General features: G+C 39.9%; 2 protein-coding genes across 7 annotated transcripts in view; both read left to right on the forward strand.

The window, feature by feature from the left end:
* The window catches only part of CYYR1 (cysteine and tyrosine rich 1), a 374,507-nt gene that overhangs the window by 314,907 nt on the left and 32,207 nt on the right, over nucleotides 1-27,393 (forward strand). The window lies entirely within an intron of this gene.
* Nucleotides 1-27,393, forward strand: part of APP (amyloid beta precursor protein) — a 210,202-nt gene that overhangs the window by 70,188 nt on the left and 112,621 nt on the right. For all 6 annotated transcript variants that reach the window (XM_084871393.1, XM_084871394.1, XM_084871395.1 and 3 more), the window contains exons 3-4: nucleotides 1,731-1,860; nucleotides 24,695-24,807. In XM_084871393.1, the coding sequence (XP_084727519.1) occupies nucleotides 1,731-1,860; nucleotides 24,695-24,807 (243 nt within the window). The remainder of the gene's footprint in view (nucleotides 1-1,730; nucleotides 1,861-24,694; nucleotides 24,808-27,393) is intronic.

The raw sequence follows: 27,393 nt of genomic DNA on the forward strand, positions 1-27,393 counted from the left end.
CCCCTAGTGGGGATGTGCCCATAAGGTTCATGCCCTTGACAGAATCGAACCTGGGACCTTTCAGTCCACAGGCTGACGCTCTATTCACTGAGCCAAACTGGTTTCAGCCGTTTTACTTTTTTTAAATAGGCTAAAGTCTATTTTAGAGCAGTTTAGGTTCACAACAAAATTGAGAAGAAGGTACAAGATTTCCCATATAGCCTCTGCCCCCCACACATGCACAGCCTTCCCCACTACCAACCTCCCCCACAGAGTGGTACATGCAGATCTGATGAACCTACATTGACACATCATCACCCAAAGTTCAGAGTTTCAGTAGGGGCCACTCTTGCTTGTGCTTTCTGAGTTTGGGCTAATGTATGTGGTCACCATTACAGTATCATATGGACTCATTTCACTGCCCTAAAAATCCTCTGTGCTCCTTTTCATTCCTCCTCACCCCCTTACCCCTGGCAGCCACTGATATCTTATATGATGTCCATAGTTTTGCATTTTCCAGAATGTCATAGAGTTGGAGTCATATAGCGTGGAGCCTTTTCGGATTGGCTTCTTTCACCAGTGACAGGCATCTGTCAGGGGGAGGGACTTCCCCCCTCCACCCTTCTTGAGTCCCCTCAAGTCTCTTAATGCTTCTCTCTTTTCACTGGACTTACCTGGCAAATCAGTATCTTGATGAAATGCAAGCTTTTGCAAGGAGAAATCCATTTTAGAAGGAAATTGTTATGGTTATATTTTCTTTCAAATATCTACTCGTTATTAATCAATAAAAGTGGTTTGATATTTTACAAATATATCTTGGTTGGTCCAAATTCTACATTTCATTCCAAGTGTTCAGCAAACACCATAATGTACTGAGAACTGTAATCAAAGCAAGGGGCTGTAGCTAATTATCAAAGGAAGAGATCCATAATGCAATTCTTTACCTAATCGATAGCCCAGATAACTGTTTGATAAGTTATTCTCATGTAAATTACTTTGGATAAGAAGGATTTTTATATTGAAAGCTTGCTATGTGTCCTAGCCTGTGTGTAAAGTATTTGCCCAGTTGGTAAGATAGGGGTGGGTTGAATTTTAGTGAAGGTAATATCTCCATGAATCTACTGTAACATTTATTTAGAACATGACAGAATACAATCCTCACACCAGTTTACTTTGCGTTGAAAATGACCCTGTGCTTAGGAGAGGGTCCTCTCCCCATTTTTATTTTTATCTCCTCTGGAAAAATAATATTTTAAGCCTGAATAGGTGCTGTAAAATACAAAAAGGCACGTTGCTTAATGTTTGGACTGGAATGATTAGGTGCTTGACTCTTGCATATTTTTCTTTATCCTTGAATTGCTTAAACTTGATTGGACATGCGCCCGATTGAGTGTTGGGGGATAGAAAATAAATACACATCTAACAATTGAATCTAAAAATCAAAATAAATGAACAGGAAATCTAATAAACAAGCTAAACTGATGAATAAAATAGAATCAGAGGCATGGAACAGAGTGACACCACGTATTACCTATGGACACCAACAATAGGCTGGTGAAGGCCTGGGGTGGGATGGGAACCAGGTGGAGGATGGCAATGGGGAGAGAAAGAGAGACATCCATAATACTCTCAACAATAAAGATTTAAACTTTTTAAAAAAGGAATACATTGGAATAACAGTGGTGATGGATCGGGTACTTGCTTATCCCAGTCCCTGCCCCAGGTAACAATCCCCTTTTTGTGTGCTCTAGGTCTACCCTGAGCTGCAGATCACCAATGTGGTGGAAGCCAACCAGCCAGTGACCATCCAGAACTGGTGCAAGAGGGGCCGCAAGCAGTGCAAGACCCACGGCCACATGGTGATTCCCTACCGCTGCCTAGGTGAGCCGCCCAGCCCTGGCCCTGACCTTTGGGGATGGGAAAGAAGGATGCTCTGGTTAGCTCCAGCACACAGGCGCTTGTTCGGCATGTTGCTGCTCTATATTGGATTATAGTTTGGACTGTTAAAGTAGCCTGTGTTCCGATGGTATAGGAGACATATTTCTGAATTTCCTGGCACAGAATGAACTTACCTAGGGTGTTTTTCAAAGTTATAAATTCTTGGCCCAATCCCAGGGCTGCTGAACGAAAGTGCCTGGTGGTGGAGCCCAGGAATCTTATTTTTACCAAATTCTATAGGTGATTCCCATATATACTGACTATCTACACTTGCAAAATGAGGGCTTTTGTGTTTCTTGACATCGACTTTACAGAAGAAGGGACATATCTAAAGCTCCAGCATTTTGCTAGTTTCTTTTAAAAAAAGGGGGAGAGGTTTGATTTCAGAGAGGAAGGGAGTGGGGGAAAAAAAGAGATAGAAACACCAACGATGAGAGAATCATCGGTTGGCTGCCTCTGGCACACCCCACGTTAGGGATCAAGCACACAACCCTGGCATGTGCCCTGACAGGGTATCAAAATGAGGTCTCCTGGTTCATGGGTCAATGCTCAACCACTGAGCCATGCCGGCTGGGCTAGTTTCCTCTTAATCTTGTTCCTACCGCAGCTGACTACTCTTCCTGTTTGGCCATAGCTGGGGAATTGGAGTTGGGGGATTGTTTTTTTTTTTGTTTTTCTCCTGCTCACATCAAACTAGAGGAAACAGTGTGATCACTGAGGTTTAAATGTGTGTTTCTCTCACCGACCTCAGATTTCACGTTAACTTTTCATTTAGAAAATTGAGTTTTTTTTCATGTGGTATTATTATACTTTTTCCCTGTGGAAACACATTTAATCTGACTTGGTTATTAGTCTCTTCCTTGTTGACATTTTTATGTAACCAAGCGTTGTGGAAATCAGCAGTCTCTGGTCTGATGGCTAACATCTAGATGTTTCCTTACAAGTTTATTCACCAGTGGGATGGTTGTAATAAAGACATAGAGATCTACATAGGGAGGGTGTAGACAAATATTGATATACATTCCAATGACTGGTGGTAAAGACTAACAGGATTTTTTTAAAATATATTTTTGTATTGATTTCAGAGATGAAAGGAGAGGGGGAGAGAGATAGAAGCATCAATGATGAGAAAGAATCATTGATCGGCTGCCTTTTTTTTTTCCTCCCCACTGGGGACCCAGCCCACAACCTTGGCCTGTGCCCTTGACGGGAATTGAACTATGACCTATTTCATAGGTTGATGCTCAACCACTGAGCTATGCCAGCTGGGTTAAAAGAAATTAAAAAAGAAGTCCCAACAGGAAAATTAGGGGGGGGGGGGGGGAAACCACTGAAGATTCTGGAGCTCTCAGTAATATTTGGTCAAATATGACTATCATTAGAGCATACTGGCTACTGTTAATGCATGTATATAATCTGAGGTGTTCATGTTCACAGAAAAAAATGGGCATTAGGCCGAAACTGGTTTGACTCAGTAGTAGAGCATCAGTCTGCAGACTGAAAGGTCCCAGGTTCGATTCCGGTCAAGGGCATGTACCTGGGTTGCGGGCACATCCCCAGTAGGGGGTGTGCAAGAGGCAGCTGATCAATGTTTCTCTCTCATCGACGTTTCTAGCTCTCTATATCTCTCCATTCCTCTCTGTAAAAAATCAATAAAATATATTTAAAAAAATGGGCATTAGTACGATTTCATCTGGTGGATTTACTCACAAGGTAACTGATGAAGAAAGTTGGAAAAGCAATATCTTAGCTGCTTTACCATGAGACCATACAATTCACCACAAGTTACAAAGGAATCACGAATTAGTTAATTAGGCCTTGTTAATGATTCGTTTCTGTCGGTTCTCACTTTCCCATTCTATGAAATGTTTCAAATCCATTTTCCTTAGATACTAATCTTACAGGGAATTGATACTAGGTCTTTGGATGAGTATTATGGCTTAGGACACAGAGAGGACATATTGCCATTTGTTTCAGAGGAACGTATATCATTTTGCTTAGACTTGCTGTTTCAGGATTCTATTCAGAGTTGTTAGGATTGACTGGAAGGTGGAACCCACATGAAGATTGTAATTCACTACCCAGTGCCACTTGGTTATGGCAGATAGGAACGTCCCCTTCTCTACAGCAAGAGTGTCTTGAAACCCGAGGGGAATAAAACACTGTAAAAATGAGTAAGAGGTGTATAAAAAGTCTTCAGATATAAACATGAAGTCAGAAGATTTCATGAAAATGCTTTGATCAACTGTCGAAATATTTGTTTTTATCATGATAAGCAGTGTTATCCACCATTGAGGGAAACTTCAGTAGCCTCACTTCACAGACACAAATACTGAGTCAGTGGGATCGAACCTCTTGCTGTAACTCACACAGTTTGTTCGTGGGGGAATTGGGACGAATGCCAAAGATCTTTTCATAATCCAACGTCCCTTACAATATTAGCACAAAATTGTTCCAGAGCAAATATTTACTTGATTCACAAAGTCAAAATTAAATCATAGACGAAAGACTGTGAATTAAATCATAGACGAAAGAGGCAGTAAATAACACTAAAAAAAAAAAACACACAAAAACAACTCACCATTATGTTTATAAAAGGGACAACCATGACCCTGGAACAGGATAAATTTCCACCCAATAATGTGTTCCATTCTATGGTGGTAACAGGCAGCAGTCTGATATATTCCCTGCTGCTGGGACAAAGAATTACTGTTTAGCATTAACATAAGTACCCTCTAAACTCATTGGCTGTATCCAAATATATCTTTTAGACAAAATAAATAAATAAGTAAAGCTTATTTTATTGAAGTTAATTCTCAGAAAGGTGCTACCTAGAAAACAAAATATAATTGTCTTAAATATTAAGCATATTACAATTCAAGATCAAGCCTGACTAGAGAAAAATGCCTGTTATGCCTGGCATGCGACCTTCCTGATCTTTCCATCCGATGCGGATCTGGTGTTGCTCTGGGTTGTGTTTCTCTAATCCCTGTGTTTGCCCTGAGCATGCGTGCTCCTGGGCACCTTGCATTCCTTGTCTAGAAGGGGAGTGTGTATTAGGTTGCTGTTGCCATTTTCTTCCCGCGGAGTGAATGATTTCCCCTGGGAGTGGGCTGGCTTTCTCATTTCACCCTTTGCTTTTGTGTCTCTGAACCCCTCCCCCCCCAAGTATCATATCTGTCTTACTCATAATAACCTTTTATTGTTTCATGTGGGATGTAAGCACATCATTATCATTACTCAGGGAGAATATTTTCTTTGAGAAGCTTTAAACCCCTTTGCATTTGAATGACTGCTCTACATGGTGTAATAGATCCACTCTTGAAATTGAAGCCCTCTGTCCAGTACAGGCAAGGTGCATTGCATAAGATAAATTACTATTGATCTATGGGGGTACAGAAGGGGGGGGGGGAACAAAGATTAAATTAAACCAAAAGAAATTAGAAGTGAAAGAATTACTACCTTAAATGCCATTCTATTTCATTATCTATTCAAGGCTTTCCAAACATACAAGTAGTGATGACCAGGAAGCTATTCAGCTGTGGTCAGATGAAAAATTGAAGGTCTTCAAATCACCTTAATTTTGAATTATATTGCTTTAATAACATTTTAAGACAAGCATACTTTGTGTTTTGGTGGCTGCATTTATGTGGATTAGCTTCAACTATCTTCAGTGTGAAAAGGATGTGTTTAGGTATTCTGACAGATACTGTGCCAGAGTAGTTTTTTTTTTTTTAATTTATGCTAAATAACAGTTCTCTTGAGATACAGCAGCGTGATATTCAAGAATGTTACACAAGATTTCACCTACTGTTAAGAATAGGGATGGGGAATGTAGACTTTAATGATCTTATAAAGGCCTATATGTCCCTGTACAGTAAGTAATTCACTGTGATCGAGAGTCAGTACCTATGCCTCCTCCAGTCTTCATGGAATCTGCACTCTGTAGATCTAACTGCATATGAAGTCTTGGGAGATGCATGTTCTGGGGTTATACATACATGCACACCATGGGAGTGATGCTTGATGAACCTGGTCTCTGCCCAGCAGAGGGATATAAATTCTTAAATGTTCTATGTTTTTTAAGGATTGTCTATGCCGTGCACACATAAGGAATGCCAGAACTACGGACACTTCTTCACCAGGGAATGCTAATTGCCATCCTCAGAGAGAGAGAGAGAGAGTACGCTTCTTTTTATGTGGTCTTCCACATAGGACCTTTGAGTATTCATTCCAAGGTAGTCATACTTCAAAATGAGCATATGGAGTCTGATTCTCAACTATATAAAAGAAAATATGCATGGGAAAGAAATCTTACTAGTCAGTATCTCCAATCAGTGGGATTACAGGTGATTTTGATTTTACTTAAGCCCTTTTCTATTATGAGTAGCTTTTATCATAAAAAAAAAAAAAGGATGAATTTTGAAGTCTATCATCAGATGGTGATCCATTGGGAAAAAGTCAACAGGCTTAAAAGGCACACAGCGTGATTGTTTTAAACCTATGTCTTAAGAGTTTTTTTTACAGTAGGAAGAGCTTCTTATAGGAAAACATTTTATTTTAAAAACACCGCGCTGCCACATTAAAAGGAATGTCTCCCATTGTTGTTTTCAACCAGACTTAAGCAGCATTAAGCATCTCTTAATTTTTTTTTTTCCCAGAAAGATTGTTGATCTTGCTTAATTTTTTATTTTCACATTTTTCATATGGTAGCTAATTTGTTTCAGGGTGGATTGTTGAATGGGGAGAAATGACATTTATCTTATCTGAGTGGGGAAGGACTGAGAAGGTGCAGTTCCTCCTACTTGGTTAAATAGGAAAACGTCTAGAAATGATTTCTTCTAGGAACTTCATCTTCCAAGACCAGTGGTTAAGCCTCCTTGCTCCCATTTCTCTATTGGCCCTCAATTATTAATTGGCTCCAGCTTGATTTTCTTTCTAAAGTTGAAAAAGATATGTTTTTTTTTTAATAAATCAAAATTGGAGGGAAATATTTAGTGGTCTTTGCTGTCTCCAGTTTTAATTTTTTTCATCTTCTCATTTTAATCATTGTGCCTGCTATTATGTAAATCTTCTTGCTAGGACTATAAAAACTTGTGTTTGACTGGGATGAGAATTATGGCAGTGTGAATGATGAACTAAGTTAAATCCTTATTTCTGCCTTTTTCTTTTCTTTTTTACTGGAGATGTACTTAAGAGTCATTAATTGCCATGAGTCTTTACAAGGAAAATTAACAATCTTTGAAAATTTGCTGTTATGTCCTATAGGTGTGTCCTGTTGTCAGTGTTTTGTTAAAACACAAAATTCATCTGTGCAGGTTCCAGATGCTAGGCAGGAGAAAGAAGTCTCAGTTTATTTGACATCTTATTGCCCCAGTGTTTCTCTGTGGTGGATAGTAAAGTTAATGGGGATCTCATGTGCAGTGCATGCTAAGAATGCTAAGAATGCAGTGGTGGTGTTAAAAATCAATCTCTGATTGCAAGCATAATACATGTTCATTGTAGGAAGTTAGAAAATGTAACCACAACTCAGACATAAAATCACAAATTGTTTTTGCTCCCTTGCAGTCTCTGAGGTTTTTTTGCGCACATTTTTTGCTCTTACTATTTTTAACATTCTGTAATTCTTATTTCCTGTTTTATGACCTACTTTATTTCACTTAGCATTTTTTATAACACTTTATTCATGAAATTAAATATTCTTGGAAAGCACAATTTCAAACTATCATTATACCAGACACTAATGTGTTTCTCCCTTATTACTGGTTATTTAGATAACTTCCTTTATTTTGTTGAGGTGATAGTTATTGTGGGGGCTAAAAATAAATAATACTTTTCCTCCTGAGTTCTTCTAGATGAGCTAAAAATAAAATTAACAGAGACAGACCAAAAGGAGAAAATAAAATTTTAATGCATGGTCATGGGAAATTCACTTGAGCATGAAAATGCCAAACGCAATGAGATAAGTTTGGTTATAAGGCGAAAAGGGGAGCTGGGGACCTGAGATGTCAAAGGTGAGAATGGTGATTCACAGGGAGCTGAGGAACAGCTGCACGTACAGGGCAGGTAAATTTTTGCTAGGCAACCCAGAAACAATTTGACTGGGGTAATCCAGTAAACAGGCTCCTCTTTCAAGTCCTCTCACTCACCATACTCAAATCAGGCTGCTCATGCAAACTCCCTAAGATGTCTTTCTTGGAATAGTTCTTTCCCTTTTAGAAAGAAGGGGGAAGGGGCAGGGTCAAAGGTTCCTTTGGAGTTTTTTCTTTTTTAAAAATTCTCACCTGAGGATATTTGTGTGTGTGTGTGTGTGTGTGTGTGTGTGTGTGTGTGTGTGTTGTTGTTGTTGTTGTTGTTGTTGTTGTTTTTTAAATTTATTTTTAGAGAGCGAGAAACATGTGTTGTTTGCCTCGGACATGTGCCCCAACAGGGTTTGAACCCACAACCTTTTGGTGTACAGGGGGATGCTCTAACCATTTGAGTCACCTGGCCAGTGCTGAGTTGTTTTTTGTTGTTATTTTTTTATATCCTGCTAAAAAAAAAAAAATCAATACCAAAAGGCAAAATATTGGGTCTCCTTCATTATAAATGATGTTATGATTAATATCATGGTTCTCTTTTTCCTTAAACTCAATTCTTGGCTGAATGTCTTGGAAATCTTCTGGTTGCTCTAATAAAATAAATGTGCTATTTAATTACACCTGCAAACATAGAGGAAAGTCTTCATACTGATTTGTGATCTTGAGTTTAAAGATACCCCTACCGTTAGCTATGTTTTTTTAAAATTGATAACGAATAAAAAAAAAACATATATTTTTTTATTATTGGTTAGTAATCAAGGGACTATTTAAAATAATGTTTTCTCTAAATTTCCATATTGGGAAACACTCAATTTGACTATTCACAGATAAATAAATTCTACAGAAATGACTAGTAATTATATACTTCGTGTGTAAGTATTGACCTAGGTGGGTAGCCAGGAACATGAGTGAAATGCGCTCCCTCCTGTCAGAAGTTTGGCCTGGGAGTGGGAGGAGTTCATTACATCAGGAATTCTGTGAGTGGAAATAGGGGAAATCATTTTCCTCAAGCATTGTAAGGCATTTAAAAAAAGTAACTTGGTGTTTGTTTATACTTAATGAAAGAATTGACTAAAATGCACCAAGGAAAAGTATGCACATAAGAGCATCATGAGTATAAGAAGAGTCATAAAGTTGACAGTGAAGCCTTAGCCAGTTTGGCTCAGTGGATAGACCATCGGCCTGTGGACTGAAAGGTCCCTGGGGTTCAATTCAGGTCAAGGGCATGTGTCCAGGTTGTGGGCTGGATTCCCAATAGGAGGCTTGAAGGAGGCAGCTGATCAATGATTCTCATCATTGATGTTTCTCTCTTCCTCTCTCTCTGCAAACTAGTAAAAATAATATACCACCACTTCAATAAATCATTGTGGCATTATGTTTTTAAAAAAAGATGACAGTGAATCAAAAGCCTGAGTTAAAACATATTTCAATTTCAGTGTCAAGATATGTTTGAAATGTTCAAGTTTTAGTACTTGGCACAGTATGCTCTCAATGTTAGTGTAACTGTAGAGTCTAGGGATGAATTCTGTGTTTTTTCTTCCTCTTTTTTTTTTTTTTTTTTTTTTTTTAATCACAGCCGTCAGTGAGTAGCTTCATTAAACTTTCCCTCTCTTCCAATCCCCTTGATAAATGTCAGCTCCTGCTGGGGATGTGTCCCAGGAGGCTTTTTCCCCTGTCATTGAGGTTCAGGCTGCAGCTTTGAAACCTGGCTGCTCTCCACACTGATGCACAGCTGTTGCCAGGCCTGATCAAGGGAGGATGGAGAGGGTCCCAGGAGGACAGTCTCCAGGAAGGAAACGGCATTGACACATCACCTGGGGGGGAGGGAGGGGGTGGCTGCACTTACACCTCCAGTGAAGATTCCGGAAGGATGCGGTACTGATGGATGCTTAGTTAGGTTGCCTAAGGAGGAAGGCGCTAGGCCAGAAGGGTGAGGGACTGGGAATTTATTCCATCATCCGCACACAGGTGGCTGAGCCTGGATGGCTCCAGCACCCAATGGTGGGAGTCAGCGCCTTTTAAAGGACTTTTGGAAGGCTTTTTCTGGGCAGAGACTTCTCTGTGCCTACCTGGAGGGGAGATACTGGAGTGTGGTCACTGCCAGTGAAAGGTGGTCTCAGCAAAGGGAATGTCCATAGTGAAACGGCCTGAAAAGCCAGTTCCCAGGGGAGGGGTATTGATTCAATTGCTCAATCAAGCCTCACATGCATCACAGATGAAGCAAACTTTCAAATGAGGCACATGTTAGCTTTCAAAGAAGAAAGCCCAAAAGTTAAGAATGATATACTGTTGTAAGGTTAAAAAAAAGAAATAGAAAGAAAGAAACCGGCATTTCCCAGGTCTGAGCAGTATTGGCATGGTCACATATGGGCCATGGTCACATCACAGCCATGATGCAAATACCAGGCACATAGGAAGCTGCACTGGACTGATCGTGGGAAGGGAAGGGATCAGATGTGAAATTTCACTCTTCGTTGTGGGAAAACTTAAAATGGAGAAATCGTGGAGAGAGCCATTTAAACACAGAGTTTAGAAATGTAGCAGAAGGGACAACTAAATGAGATGGCAATGAATAATATTATCACATCTTCCTGCCGCCCAGAAATTTATCAAGTACGCCTGTGGCAGAATAAGTCAAATTGAAGGGTTCCAGGTATTTTTTTAAATCTAGAAATTTTCTTTTAAATTAGAAGTGTAAGTCAAATTGCTGTTAAAGAGGTGTGTATTTTGCGAGCTAACTTGGAATCAGGTAAAGCGCAACTGGGCTTTTTCTCAACTGTATAAGTTATTTGCTTTTCCTAGGGCGTACTTTATGATTATGCAGGTATACTGAGTGTCCAGGTTATTATGATCTCTGAACGCATAGTAATCTGGCCACTCGGTGAGCGTGTGTGTGTGTGTGTGTGTGTGTGTGTATGTGTGTGTGTTTGTATAAGAGGCCTGGTGCATGAATTCGTGCATGGGTGGGGTCCTGCCAGCCTGGCCAGGCGGAGGGGACATGGGCGGTTGGCCTGCCTGCCTGCTGGTCAAATTCCTAGTCGAGGGGACAATTTGCATATTAGCCTTTTATTATATAGGATATACACTAAGTGGCCAGATTATTATGTGTTTAAGATCATAATAATCTAACCACTCAGTGTGTAAAGTTACTTTTATACATACTTTACAGAATGTAGAGCACAGTTTCACTGTTTTATGTTTGTAGTTGTGATTATTATTGCTATGGAAACATGCTTATCTTCTCTAATAATTTAGTGACAGATGTTTGTTTAGGGACCCAAACTCAACATGATTAAAACTGTACTCCTCTTCCCCAGAATTTCTCCCCCAGCCACAAATCTGCTTAAATTTCCAATCCTAATTAAAAATGCACTTTACCACCAGTTGACATGAACTTTTTGTGTAAGATGTGGGACTGCTTTAAGAACAGGAGTTAGACAGAGAGTAGTGTGAGCTGGAGCATATGGTAGAAGCTTCTCAAAAGAAAAGTGATGCATGCTATGGATTCTAAGACATAAATAGAGAAAAATGAAAAGATCTGAGTCAGAATATTTGGAGACTCTTCCAGGGACAATGGTCTGTGTTGGTAGTCTTGGTACATGATGTTGGAAAACTAGAATAGAACCAAGATGGTTCTTTATTTAAATGGGGAATAGTATCAAAATCACATAGCCTATTTAGAAAGACATGAAATTCACTTGGTTATTTCTTTTATCTGGTGCCCAGAAAAATATAGGAGCATTCAACGTGGTTTTACTTATCTTGCACATGTTATGAATATGCTAAAGTCACCTTTAAGATATCCATACCTTCTTCCTGAGTCCTTGCTATGGTGTATATTCTGTGCCTCAAATTACATTATTTCATTATGTCAGTTTTTTAAATAAATGGTGCAATTGGATTAGAGAAAGCACTGTTTATACTCTGGGGTAACATTTCCGTAAACTACAGTAACCAGGCAGCACAGGTGCTCATCATCTTCGAATGTTAATAGCAAACCCACAGGCGGGTAGTGGGGTGGGAGAAAGGTTTATAGTTAGTGGATCTGGGGGCCCAGTGAGGGGAAAGACTAATCAGAGAGCTGCATGGGGAATAACAGCACACGGTGCTGCCCACTGAGAAGCATCCCAGCAGAGCCTGTACATGTGGAAAGAATTGTTTTATGTCTTAAACAGAAGCTCTGTGAAAACGGGACTTTTGTTTTATTCACTCAACTGTCCCCAGAGCTTGAGCGTGTTGTGGCACATGGTGGGTGTTTAATCAGTGCATATTGAATGAATGAGTGAATGAATGAATGAATGAAGGACTGAAGGCCTTAGCTGAATATTGTAAAAGGGAAGGAACATTAAAAGGAGGAATAGCCTAACTACTAGGAAGGCAAAGGATGTAAAGCAACCATTTCATGGCCCTAAAAAAATATATTTAAAAAAAAAATCTCTGGAATTATTGTAAATCTCATTTACTTAGGCAAGTATTGATCGCAGGTTTTATTTAACAACCAAGAGGTTCCAGGAATCTCAGATTAGGAAGAAATCCAGGTTCTTTGGATCTGAATAATAATACATTAAACTCGTATCTGTAGGCAATAGGATCTAACCTATGCTACATGTTTCTGGTTTAAAGCTAATATATACCAGAGGCAACTGTGTGTAGAGATAAAACGTATCATTAGATTAGTGTATAATCGGTTCATTACTCTTAGCTTTCCATTCTAGTGATAAAAGGATTGTTTTAAAAGAAACCCACTTCTAAATATTATTTGTAGTGATAACGGAATTTACAAGATTATTTCAGATTCACATGATGTACCTCAAGAGTTGGGGTCATATTATCTATGACCCCATTAATTGCTATTTTATTTAAATGTCTTTATTAAATGAGATGAATGTGGTGGATAGTAGGTGCTTGGTAAGTAGATTCTAAATACTGCCCTCCTAGAGGTTTAAATCTTTTCTTGGTATTAAATTTGGGGGCCATCCTATTAATGTATTGATGAGGTACATTTTCAAGGATGTTACCTGGCTAGAGTTCCCTAACTCTTCCCCTCACTGTTAACTACTTTGCCAGAATATGGCACAGCCTTGTTTGCTTCTTAAAGGTCTGGCTGTCACTTAAGCTCCCTTCTTTATTGTATGATATTTTTATCAGCTCAGTGTTGCTGGACTCCTATGAGAAGGTCATATGACTCTTTGCACATTATTAAAAACTTAGCATTAATTGTCAATGAGAGCCTTATGATATTCTAAATTCTTTAATCATATTTCAGATACAGTAATAGGCTGATGTTCAGTATGCCAAGACATTCTATATCTTGCCATTTAAATAATTTGAGATTATTTTTCCATTTTTGTTTTGATTTTTAATTTTGAGGCAAAATTCTGAATTGGGTCTCAATTCATGGGTATCAATCAATGCCCATATTTTTGTCAGTGGGTTCTGTGTCTGCATTGTATCTGATCTTTGACTTTATCATAAAGACCTTTGGTCCATAGACCCTTTATTCCATTTTATATAACAGTAATTTTTAGCGTCCTCTTATTTTCCTATTCACCAGGGACCCCTGGACCTTCACATCAGTCACTTGAGCCCATATATATATATATATATATATATATATATATATATATATATATATATATAACTTTTATTTATTTATTTTTACTGATTTCAGGGAATAAAAGGAAGGGAGAGAAAAATAGAAACATCAGTGATGAGAGAGAATCATTGATTGGCTGCCTCCTGCATGCCCTCTATTGGGGATTGAGTCTGCAACCCTGGACCTCTTTCTTTGGCTCTCTTTTTTCTGTAACCCACTCAAGAAATCCTCAGGATTGGTGTTTTATAGGAGACCTTCTGGGCTGTTCACTTTCTCACAATACACATACTTCCAAGGAAACCTCATCAGTGCAATGGTTTCCCAAAGGCCTGGCTTGATTCCTGAGTCACTCTACCCAGGCCAGCCTCCAAGTGTTTACTGGCCATCAGACTCGATGTGACTCCCAGAGTATTGATAATTAGCCTTGACTTTGAAGGTAAGAGTGTGCAGATGCAGCTCATAGTGCACGGTGTTGGCTCTTAGCTCACGGGGACATTTCAGCTCAGATGTACACCAGCTTCTTTATCAGTAAGTGGCGAATTTTAAACAAAGGACTCATGAGCATGGGGCATGTCTGTTCCTTTTTCCTCTGTTGGTATTGTGCCATTTGGTATAAGAAACTGTATGAGGCAAAAGATAAGATTGTTTTCAAGCCTTTGTTAAGGTCTTCTGGATCCCTGATTCCCATGCATAAGAGTTAATTAGATTTATATGGGCTTGATGTAGAAACCCTGCTTTTGCTACAGAAATACACCTCCCGCCAGGGCTTTTGCTATTGTTTTTGTTTTGCTTTTTCTGCCAGTTAACTACAACTAGAATGGAAGAATAAAATGAATCGAGCTTAAATCCCGAGGACGTACTAGTATTCATGTTTGCATTTTCCACGTTTGATTTTTTTAAAGAAATGCGGATATATATAATCCTCTCAAAATTTGACTTTAAAAAGCATTTCTAGATACTTTAAGTATAAGACTTCTTGCAAAATATATATTGTTTATGTAGATGTGATCTCAGTGTTAGGATTAGCATCTTGCACTGTAAGGAGATCTAAAAGAAGCAATTTAAATCATCTGAAAGCAAAACATGGAGAACTGTCCCAATGTAGGAGTGTTAGTTAAACAGCTGCTTGAATGGGTAAAGAATGAAAAGATGGTCTTAGCAAGTTCTCAGAAGTCCAAGAAAGCGCACATATTACCTGTTCTTTAATTGTCATAGTTGGTGAATGTTCATTTGCCCATGAGAACTTTTATCAAAGACATACTTATTTGGTGCAACCGTTGGCCTTTCAAATGACCAACCCTCTTGGCCCATAGAGGGTCTTAAAAATACACGTTTTTCTAAGGACTTATATAAATAGCCAGTACCCTGTTATGGAAATCTAAGAGTAAGGCTTTGAGATATCCAGACAGTTTGAGCATCAACCAACAAGGAAACATCTAGAATGATCATGTAATGGCATGTAAAGGGTACCAGGGCATGAGAGGGAAGGGTACCAGGGAACTGACCTCACTTGTTTTAACTGGAAGAATGCAAACATGCCTTCCTTGTGGGCAGTGTTGAGTAAACACTTCACCAAACTGTGAAATAGCTCACCTTCAGCTTACCTAACGGAGACCTCATGGTCTGGTAGCCTGATTGCGTCATTAGAATGTCTGGTTCTGACAGAGAGTGGGAAATTACTTACACTTTTCTTAGAAGATTCTGATAGATATCCTCACCCCAAACCAGAAGTCTTTCAGCAGTATTTTCCCCACACCTCAACAATTCTGGTCAAAACATAATTTTCCCATCATCTAGATTTAGGTCATTTTAAGTGGAGGACCGAACCTGTATTATTTGGAATGAGACCTACTCTAGAATTACTCCCCGTGCAGTAATGAAAAGCCTTAATCACACAGCTCCCTCATTTATATGTGCTAAATCTGAGATGAGAGATTTCCTCCTTCAAACACTCTTCATGTGCCTTCTGTGGGCAGCAGGATTGTCCTTGGGAAGACTAGCTCAGATTGAGTGTGATGTAGTTGGGCCTTAAGAGAGAAGTGGCTGGAGCAACGGCGTCTGATTTCAGCGCTCAGCTTCTGCGTGCCTGGTATGCCTGCCCTTCAAAATATTTGATCTCCGGAGCAGTCGGTGGAAGGTGGAGTGTTCGGTGACTCTGGATTGTTGACCCAGAAGACGCTTTAGTCACAGAACGGCCTTTGGCAGAGTGCCATGGCTTTCTGGTGGAGGGAGGCCCGGATAGGAGGGCGGGCCGCCTGTATGCAGAGGGCCAGAGCTCGTCTGAGGATGTTTGCAGCCTGAATGTACCTCCTTTGCACGCCTTTGCTTTCCTGCTTAAGAGAATCTTAAACTGCAACATGCATAAATATGCAGTGGCTTGTAGTGGCACATTGAAGTGAGTTTTGCATCTAAACAAACGCATTCCCTCTTTGCCCGGTGTGTAAAAAATTTGAATGACACTTGTGTTCTGTCGGGAAAGGAACAGACGTTTTCATTATGAAATCCAGTCAAGCAGAAAAGCAGCAAAGCGAGCAGAAATTTTCATTTACATTCATGATTGAAGATGCAGTGAGGAAAGAAAATTGCTGGGTTCAAGATTAGCCGTGTTCTGCTCTGTGTGACACAGGGGACATTGTCAACATGAAAATAGTTTTTAATACATACTGATCAGTAGACTCAAATTGTGCTTTTTTAAAAATAAAATCTGTTTTATTTCTAGATACTTTAAGTATAAAACTTCTTGTAAAATATCTATTGTTTATGTAGATGTTTTGTTATTGATTTTAGAGAGGATGGGGTGGGGGCGGAGACAGAAAGAGAGAGAAAGAGGGAGAGCAATAGCGAGAGACATCGATGTGAGAGAGAAACATCAATTGGTTGCCTGATGTATTTGCCCTGACCAGGGATCGAACCCACAACTTCTGTGATGTACTGAACAATGCTCTAACCAACTGAGTTCCCAGCATATTTTTTAACAGACCTTAAGTTTTCTAAGGGTTTGTGTGTGTTTTTTGTTTTGTTTTTTAGTTATCCTTAAACAGATTTCCAGTATTGTCCTTATTATCAAGCCCCTTATTTATTAGTTATAATATGAGCTTTGTGTTCCATTACTGTGACACAGTAATTTCTTAGCTTTTACTTGTGAGCAGCCGCCGGTGTAGACGGATAACTCCGTTGAGCCAGACCAAGATGCCATCACATGACATTGGATTGGAGAAGTGAGATTAGACCTTTCCAGGGGGTTTTCTGCTAAATAGTTTGTGATACGCCTTTTGGAAGTCTTAATGTGATTTCCTGCCTCAGATTCTCTTCCTTAGGAGTCCAGAAATTTAATTCTTTCAGCTCTCTCCGTAGTGATAACCCCTGGCTAATTGATTTACAATAATGACATGAAGCCTGGTTTACAAATCTGAGTGGCGATTTCTAAGTTCTCAACAGAGTGGGAACAGAGAGAGAGGGTCTAACTTAGCTGGGATCCATCCCCCTTGAACAGATTACATGGTTTTTGAACTCAAAGTAGCTCTGGGTGATTTTTGGAACATATTTTTATTGAAGAGCTTGATGAATCATGTATATTTATTATATTTTTATTCCTTTAGACCACATGTGTCAAACACAAGGCCCGCGGGCCAAATCCAGCCCGCCAGGCCTTGCAATGTGGCCCGCACCGCGCTGTCATCACTGCACTCCGCTGTCAGTTTATGACATTGTCAGTTTATGACTGTTCAGTAAACCATTTGGCCCTCGATTTAGGCTGGATTTTAGATTTTGGCCCCTTCTCTGATTGAGTTCAACACCCCTACTTTAGACATTGTGTCATTCCTCCCTAGATAGTACTGAGGGTACAATGACAGAACTCTAATCTTTTCTTCCATGTTTTAACAAAGCCTGTGCATGTTAAAACAATGTTTTAATACCAGGAAAAGGTTGTGCTAAATTTCAAATACTTATGAAACTTATTTCCTGTCTAGCTCTTTTGTTAAATGCCATGATAACTATTTTTTCTTCTTCATTCTCTCTTTATCTACTTCCTTTTGCCCTTTGTAGTTTTGTATCTTTAGGGGTTGTTTTGGTTTTTTTTTGGTTTTTTTCTTCTTTTTTCTGAGAAGTTTTGAGTTGGAAAACCCCTGAAATATAAAACATTAATCACTCTGATTATTTGGAGGCAATGCCATTGTCTCATAAAACTAGACATTTCAATTCTAGGCTGGGCACAGGAGAATCCAAAGGGACTGGCGATAAGCTCTCAGGAGCACAGTGTGGTAGCTGGGCAATGGGAGAGAGACTGGCTGGAACAACTGAGTCTGGGCATCATGAGCAGGGAAGAAGGGTAGTTGGTTATAAGCATGGGTGATGAATGTATGTGCTAAGGGCCCTACACCAGATGGGCAGGAAAATGGAATGCAGGCAGAGAAATCTGTTTTTGCTAACCTTAACGAGGGATGAAGAGTCCAGGGATGTAGAGCCCGATGAGTAGTTGTAGATGAAAAGGAAGGAAGAAGTAGAAGGAATAGTTTCATTCTGCTCGGCAAGTGGTTTATCAGAGTTCAGAATTTCAGAACATTTCTACGTGTGACATGATCTGAGGTCCAACCTCAGGAATATGGATTGTTTGAGTTGGAGTAGAGGTTTAACCTATGGAGGTAGGGACGTGAATCAGTGATACATGTTTATTAAGAAAATAGAAGCATAGCGTAATGGGCCCTGGGTTTTATATACAAGTAGAATCTGTTCTGCAGTGCCACCATTTTGGTTGGGCTCTCCCAAAGTGATGAATGTTGGTTCTTTTCCTTGTCTTGCTTCCACATAAGATAGATTTTGACCCAGTGAAGAGTTACTTATTGTTTTTGGGGGTACAGTTGCAGGACTTGGTGGTCAGTTGGCACTTGATTTTAATCTAGCATATTTGCTAAAAACGCCTTCTTAAGCGGGTGTCCATCAAGGGAATGGAAATAACAGAAAGGTCAACATTGAAGGTAGAGTTGGTCATTAAATCCTTAGGCACGAATGATATATCTGAGTGACAAAGTAAGAGCAGAGAATGGAGGACAGTTTTATTTATAATCAAAACTATTCAAAGATGAGTCAGTGAGAGGGCAAGAATGATTAGTTTGAGATAGAGAATGGGGAAGCGTGTGCTATCTTAGTTGGTGGGAAGTTAGAGGAGAAGACTGAATTTAAGGAAGAAAGCAATACAGTAGAGTGGGCAGTGAACTTGACGGCTGAGAAGAGACTAATGTGTTTGTTGCTATTGACCTTGAAGAAGATTGTTGGAGCAAGGTCAGATGGCAGTGGCTCGGAAAGAACAGCCAGGAGCCTGGAAGTGAAGGTCTAAAACTCTTTTGAAAAGTTTAAGTGGGAAAGTGCCTCTTCCTGTCTTGATTATAGCCTACCTCACACACAGCTTTCCGAATCTGGTATGCGGAAAAAGCATGCTGTGTATTTTTACCTCTCTGTATAATTTAGGGTTTTGGTAATAACTGGTGGTTATCTGGCCTCACTATGCATCAACTCGATTGGTATTTTGTTAGCAATTGTGTGGCTTTTTAAAAGCCCCATATATAACCCTAATTAATTTCATCTTTAAAACCTATCAAGCTATGAATTTTTTAATAAGTCAGAAGGAAAGGAAGTGTTAGGAGAATGCAGACAGTGAGGATACTTGTAAGTTCCAGAGCCAAAATAGAGAATTTAGGGTGATATCCCTACAGTTCTGCTTTCTTGCTCTTCTCTCAAAATATAGGAGATAGAATGAATAACAATAAGTAGGTTTAGGTGTAAAGGAGACCTTCCTTACATTTCTGATCCAAATTAATTGCACACTTAAAAATAAACTAGAGGTCCAGTTTAAGAAATTTGTGCACGGGAGGGGGTGTGTCCCCTCAGACCAGCCTGCACCCTCTCCAATCTGGGACCCCTCAGAGGATGTCCTGGGATTCAGGTCTAAACCAGCAGTTGGACATTCCTCTCATAATCCAGGATCACTGGCTCCTAACTGCTCACCTGCCTGCCTGTTTGATCACCCCTAACTGTCCCTCCTGCTGGCCTGGTCACCTCTCACAGCCTCCCCCCTTTGCCAGCCTGGTCACCCCCAACTGCCCCCACTGCAGGCCTGGTTGCCCCATGCAGCCTATTGTTTGGTCATTTGGTTGTCTTTCACTAACCCCCCTGCCAGCCTGGTCACCCCATGCAGCCTAATGCTTGGTTGTTTGGTTGCCTCTGCCTGCCCCCACTCCCGCCCCCCCAACCTCCCCCACCTCCCCGCAGGCCTGGTCATCTGTTCAGTCATCTGTTCAGTTACCATGGTTGCTTAGGCTTTTATATATATAAATTGGGTTGTGCTGGTCTGTATTCTTTTAGTGTAAGATTATATCTCCATTCTTTTGTATCTTTCATGGAACTGCGCGCCATGATAGTCAGGAAAACTGAGTGGCAGCAGGGAAGAGCTCTCAAAATGAAACCAAAGCGTGTTTGGTTTTAATTTTTATTCCTGTCCCTCCTTCTACTGGAACCTCTCTGGCCAGGAGGCGTTGTTAACCTCACCTTTTCATATATGGAAAGTCACTATATTCTCCTGAGTCATTCATTACCTTGTTTTCTCCTCTCTGGCTACAAATACAGAACTCTTTCTACCCTGTTTTCTATCGTCTATGATAAAAGAAACAAAAGACAAAAGAGGAGCAACTTGTGGTCAAAGGTACTCAATCCTCGAGATGCTGTCAACATGACAAATCCATGGGACAGGGCAACAGAAAGAGGCGTGAAGGATTTGATTTTAATTTTTTAAAAGGACAAACCACATGAAGTGCTCAGTTTGGTCACATTTATAAGGACGGAGAGTGGAATGCCAGCTGCCAGAGGATTAGGGGAGAGAATAATGGGGGCTTGTTCATGGGTTTAGAGTTTCAGTTTTGCAAGATGAAAAGAGCATGGTTACACAACAATGTGAATGTACTTAATATTGTGCACTGTACACTTTTTTAAAAATTATATTTTTATTGAATTCAGAGGGAAGGGAGAGGGAGAGAAAGATGGAAGCATTGATTATATGAGAGAATCATTGGTCGGCTGCCTCCTGCAGGCACCACAGTGGGGATCCAGCCAGCAAACCGGGAATCAAACCCTGACCTTTTGGTTCAGAGGTTCACTCTCAACCACAGAGCCATGCAGGCTGGGGTGAACTGTATAATTGTAAAATAGGTAAGACAGTAAAATTTATGTCATAACTCGTGATAGAAAGGTTGTGTGTGTGTGTGTGTGTGTTTGTTTTAATTTTTAATTTTCCGATTATTGCATTCTGAAACACTTTTTAGATGGTTTGTCTTTTAATTGTGGTAAAATACACACGCATAAATTTTACCATCTTATCCATTTTTTCAAGTGTACAGTTCAGTAGTGTTAAGGATGTTCACATTGTTGTACTTCTTCCTTTCTGGAATGTGGGCAGGATGTCTTGAGTTTCTGTGGTCATTTTGTGACCACGGAACATGACGATAAAAGCCAATTTGCTAATGATGGCAGAACAGAGACCCAGGCCTAGCCTGGTCCCGAGGGCATCACTGAGTATCTGCAGTAGCCCCAGCCTCAACACCAGACTGCTCACGTGGGACAGAGAATCCATGCTGTCATGTAAGCCACTGTTCATCCTGTGTTCTAGTCCACTGTTTTATATGGTTTGTGAGCTAATTTAAGTCTAGATTTATTGTTGAATGGACCCCATTGTAGATTATAACATTAAAGTACTTTATAGCCTAAAAGTGACTCTACTTTAAAAAAAAAAAAAAGGGAGTTGCCAAATAAACCATTTCGACCAGAGTTTACATGACAGTGAGCTGAATTATCACTGTCAGAGGGAGAGTGTGGCGATCGGGGTTTTCAGGCCAGTTCTACCGCCATTTGGCCCAGTGGGCAAGCCACCTGACCTGGGCTCTTTGCCTCCCATCTGCAAAAGGATGTAATAGGAGCTAGACTATCCTCTCCAAACCACCAAAGAACCATTGGATTGAGGCTGCAGCGTCAGCCCAATTGAATTTGAGATCATTGTTTACTTTGCCAAGACTTTTTAGTCAAGAAGCAAGCCAAACTCAGATCTTGTTCATTAGCTTTGAAAATTTCCTATCCATTGGGGATGGGGGGAGAGAAGCCTGAATTGTGAATTTTTAAAACAAGAAATCAGGTTGTATGGTTATCAATAAATATTCGCAGTGTACCTGGATGAATTTATCCACTAGATTATATTATCTATTGTCCCAATAATTCCATAAGGGACGAATGACAGGTGACCTAGGGTGCCTCAGCCAGAAATCTTGACACGTACGACCCTAGGTAGTTAATTAATAATCCACCGAGCATAAATTACACAGGAGGCAAACATGCAATGCACAAATCACTCACGGTTTATTTACCAGAGTCCTGGTGGGTTCCAGAATCCTAGGCAGGCCACCCTGGGATCCGCACTGACAGACACACACACACACACACACACACACACACACACACACACGGTTCACAGAGGACTTTGCAGCTGAAGCTTGGCTTGAGTTGGGGCCTCTCATGATGGCTCACGGTCCACGGCTCAGGGTTCAGGGCTCACAGCTTGGGAAGAGCTTTAACTGGTGCAGGCAGGGGAAGTGGAGAGCGACCCTCTGTGGAGGAGCAGAAGGAACGTCTCTAATCTTCTGTGGAGCTTCCTCTTTTTATATGTCTTCATATGTGTCTATCAGCAGGTTCCAGGAGCCTTGTTATCTGGTCTTACGTATGGGGTACAGGTCACTTTATCTATTTCCTACATACAGGTCAATCAAGGGTGCTTATCAGTTTGTTTACATTCCATACTTTCAGATATCACACTTTAATTCCACACTTTAATATTTATTCTATATTATTTTTATCCTTATTACTGTTACTATAACATCTATGCGGTGCCAAATTTTCTAAAGTTTGACATAAACAGGAGCATGAATGATTTCTTATTATAATAATTTATTTTCATTTCTTTTACTTGAATTCTGTTTAAAAAATTTTTAAACTGAACGGTCAGATCAACAAGGTTCATTTAAAAAATAAAAATATACACAGTTCTACATGGAAATTCCGGGCATATTCGATCAGATTTTTTTACATTAAAAACTATTTTCAGAGCAATTTTAGTTTCACAGCAATATTGAGTGGAAAGTAGAGAGTTCCTATATATTTCCTCTCATATCATAGATTCTGTTAGAATTTTTAAAAAAGAAAACAAACCATGTTACACTAAGTCCGTTGGTGAAAAAGGGTTCATTGTAATTTTACCACTAATTTTTATTATAATTTTGTATTTAGAGAGAGAGAGAGAGAGAGAGAGAGAGAGATAAACATTTATTTGCTTTATGCACTCACTCATTGGTTGCTTTCTGTATACTCTGAATGAGAATGGAACTTGCCACCTTGGCGTATCTGGGACAACACTTTAACTGACTGAGCTACCCAGCCAGGGCTTTTTATTATCATTTTTAAAACAGATTTTTGCATTTTAATTGCTTGAAATATCTAATGTGTAACATTCTAGTATGTTTCATAAATTTTGAAAGCAATATAGGCAGGGCTGTAAAAACACAGATTCATTCTAAGTGTTATTTCAATCTTAGAATACAACGAGTCTTCTGTTTTGCCAGGAGTCCTGGAGGCTTATTAAATAGCCAATATTAATCCTTTAAAAGAACAATCTCATGGCAGGGGGAGCATATATTCCTTGGCAATGCACAATATGAGAAACCTAAGAGCGCATTTTCAATACTAAATGAAATGTCACTTTTGCAAATTTAAAAAATTCAAGTATCCTTTTATTACTTAAAGCAATACATGCTCTCATGGTGAACATCAGATTTCATGAGGTAAATATCTTCCCGTGACTTTGGCTTTGCATTGAAAGCCAGTCCTCCACAGATTGGCCTGAGGGCAAGTAAAACAAGACAAAAGCTCATTGTTTTTCTGCAGCTGTTACCCAGTTATTGCCTTGAGAACTCGGTCAGGCCAAAGTCAAGAGTATCTGATATCTGCTCTTGGTAGACACATGGACTGATTTAATAGTCTTGGGCCAGGTGTGTAATCTTTATAGTAATTAACTTGTAAAATAGAAAAACATCATTAGTATTTCAAACATTTGCAAATATTGCAAGACAGTTGGACTGATCAGAACTAATAAACCAGGTAGTCATCTTCAAGCCATTGGTCATTTCTGGCTTCCTGTGGTCTTAAAAATTGGATAACTCAGGCATCTGGGATTCTTGCTCACGGCTTTAGTTCATTGCCTGTCCTGAGAAATTATGAAGAATCCACCTGGTGAAGGTATATTGCCTTTGGATTTAATGATTTTTATTTTGTATTCTCTCATCTGGGTTTTAGGTGTTTTGTTTTGTTGTTGTTGTTGTTGTTGTTGTTTTATAGTATTCTACATAAAAGGAAAAGAAAACAGTGATGTCACTTACATTATTAGGTGCTGTTTATCTCTAGGTCACTTTGTCATAATTTCCAGAGGGTGGGTGTCCTAGACATGTTTTCCAGCAGGCATCTCTCAGGTGGGAAGTGGAGTTTATGTAACAGAACAATCAATGGGTTCATGCTGCCTGTCGCTACTTGAGCCCATGATGCAGAGACAGGGTGGAATCACATATGAGCATTTATTCCAATACTGCCGCCAGCATGAAGAGCAGCAAGTCAGCCACAAAAATCTGCTCTGCCTTTCTCCATAAACCAGCTGCTATGTTGGATAGAAGGTCAAAGGTTGCATGGGGACGTAGGCAAAAGGTATTTTTTTTACCCTCATTGCAATTGAATGGCAGCTCTTCTGTGATTGCACGCAGAGATTCCTCTTCGTGAAAGATTTTACTTAAAACATGTAGGAAGTGTTTTAACCACCAAGGCTGATGTGGCCAAGAACTGGGCTGCTAACGACACCGGGCTCAGCATGCTAAATGTCCTTGCTTCCTTGGACTGATGACTTCATCCTTCAAAAAGCTGATTAACTGCTCTGACTCCTTTGAGCCTACCCTTCCGTGACACCATCCCTAAGATAACATGTGATGCGGACGGAGTGACATGAAACTGTTTCCCTTTCTTGCAGTTGGCGAGTTTGTCAGTGATGCCCTCCTTGTGCCCGACAAGTGCAAATTCTTACACCAGGAGAGGATGGATGTCTGCGAGACCCACCTTCACTGGCACACCGTCGCCAAAGAGGTACCAGCCATACATTTTTTTTTCTATTTTAAAGTGAAGACTTTCTAAGGACATGGGTAATGATGTGGTATTTTGAGGCAACAGCTGTGTCGATAATTAAGTTCTCTTACTATTAAAAAATAAGCCTTACCCTAACCAGTTTGGCTCAGTGGATAGAGCATTGGCCTGCGGACTCAAGGGTCCCGGGTTCAATTCTGGTCAAGGGCATGTACCTTACCCAGTAGGGAGTGTGCAGGAGGCAGTTGATCACTGTTTCTCTCTCATTGATGTTTCTAACTCTCTATCCTTCTCCCTTTTTTCTGTAAAAAATTAATAAAAATTATATTTAAGAAATAAGCCCTATCCATGATTATTTGTAAAGGGTTAAAACAGGGCCTCTTTAGATTCGTTATATTTCTGTGCCACATTTTATAAACTAGACATTATAATCTTATATTCTCTAGACCTTAAAATGTAGCTCTTCTTCTAATTATTTTTGTTTACTTATAGTTTTCTTTTTCACAACCAGAGTTTTATTGATTTAACCATTTTTATGATTTATTGGGGTATACAGTAGTAGAAATGAAATAGCTTGTCCAATACCAATATGAAAGCTAGTTAGAATTTTGTTCCTAAATGAAGCAGTCCGGGTTTGTGTTCACCAGGCCATGTTACCACCTTCATTTTTCCATAGTAGGGAAGTACATGGCACCAATCCTGGTTTTGGCTAACTCCTGCCTTTGGCAAAACTGACAAAAGACATGAGATACTTAGCATAAAATGCCACTCTGTAATATTACTACATTTAAAATGTCCTTTTCTTTGGATACATAAATTTACTAGAAAAACTTCATAATGTAAGTATAGCTTTTGTGTGTGACATGTTATCAGTCCCCTAGAATTAGGCGCCATCTAATACCATGGGGTCAGTTTTGCTCCCCATCCCTCCCCGGGAACAGTTTTGCTCCCCATCCCTCCCCGGGAACATGTGCCAATGTCTGGAGATATTTTGGGTCCTCACAATTAGAACCAGTGGTACTACTGGTATTGGGTGGCTAGAGGCCAGAGAGTCGGCGAGACATTCTTCTTGCCCCCAACCCAAGAATTATCTGGTGCAAAACTTCATTGGTACTGAGATTGAGAAACCATCATCTGCCTCAGTGTAACCGTTGGATCACAACCTTCTAGCTGTTGAGCAAAAAAAACACCACTTAAGATTTCGCATTAATGTTGCCTTTAGTAAAATATGTCCTCGTTTACTGTAGAACAAAATTTTCTGTGTATAAAAATGTGTTTCACAGCTTGCTGATCTTAAGAAAACAAGCCAGACAATTTAAAGCCCAGCTATCTGTCTGCTAACCTCATTTTTCATTTCTTTGTGACTTTTCACAAAATTTTTTTCTGTTGCTAAGAGACAGAAATGACTCTAATTCCTACGAGGTCAAAATGCACTCGAATACTTTCATTGTTTACCTTCCTACATGTGTTGAAATATTAATCTTGCCTCCGTTAGCAGTGGTTGCTTTCAAAGCTTCATGTTCATTTAGATTTGTGCAACTGTAGCAAATCCCAGGAAAGCAAACAGATACTCAAAGAGAAATGTCTAATGACAGTATTTTCTGCTTAATAGCAGAGAACAATTTCTTCTCCTCCCAGGATTGTTATTCTGGAGGCGAGCCAAGAGGGGGAATATCTAGAGTAAGATAGACTTAGGGAGGGAAACGCTCATCCGTAGTAGAGATTGCAGTGAATTGGGGGTATACAAGGAGCAGACACTTCTCTTTTCTTTTTAAACTAGAGGCCCAGTGCACGGATTCGTGTACCAGTGGGATCCCTTGGCCTGGCCTGCACCCTTTTGCAATCCGGGACCCCTCGGGGGATGTTGAAGAGCCAGTTTTGGACCAATCCCCACCAGCCAGGCCAAGAGACCCCACCAGTGCACAAATTCATGCACCAAGCCTCTAGTATGTGTATAAAATATTTGGTTAATCTCTTCCCACCCTCCCCGCTTCCTTTTCCCTCTGAGATTCATCATTCTGTACCATGTTTCCATGCCTGTGCATTGAGCGTCTACCCCTTGAAGGACAGTGTGTATCATAGCTACCAGTCAAACGGTTGAATGGTTGCTTAAGCTTATATGTGTGTGTGTATGTATGTGTGTGTGTGTGTGTGTATGTATATATATATATATATATATATATATATATATATATATATATATATATATATATAAAATTTCAGAGATAAGTGAGAGGTAGAGATAGAAACATCAATTTTGAGAGAGAATCACTAATCAGCTGCCTCCTGAACACCCCCTACTGGGGATCAAACCCACAACCTGGGCATGTGCCCTGACTGGGAATCCAACCATGACTTCCTGGTTCATATGTCAATGGCCACACTAGCTGGGCAGGAGTGGCCACTTGCAGATGCACAAATGAAGCCAGAAGGCACTGATTCACTTAGATGTGTTCACCAATGCAGGCTTCTTCTACACCTTATTTTCCAGCTGGTTTCCATTCCTATTGTTTCTCTTCATTTCTCTAATGTAAAAAGTTAACCTTATTAAGTAAGTAATCAAGTTAAATATTACAGGCACCAAGATAG

Source organism: Pipistrellus hanaki (assembly GCF_964339955.1).
Source record: "Pipistrellus hanaki genome assembly, chromosome: 2".
Lineage (NCBI taxonomy): Eukaryota > Metazoa > Chordata > Mammalia > Chiroptera > Vespertilionidae > Pipistrellus > Pipistrellus hanaki.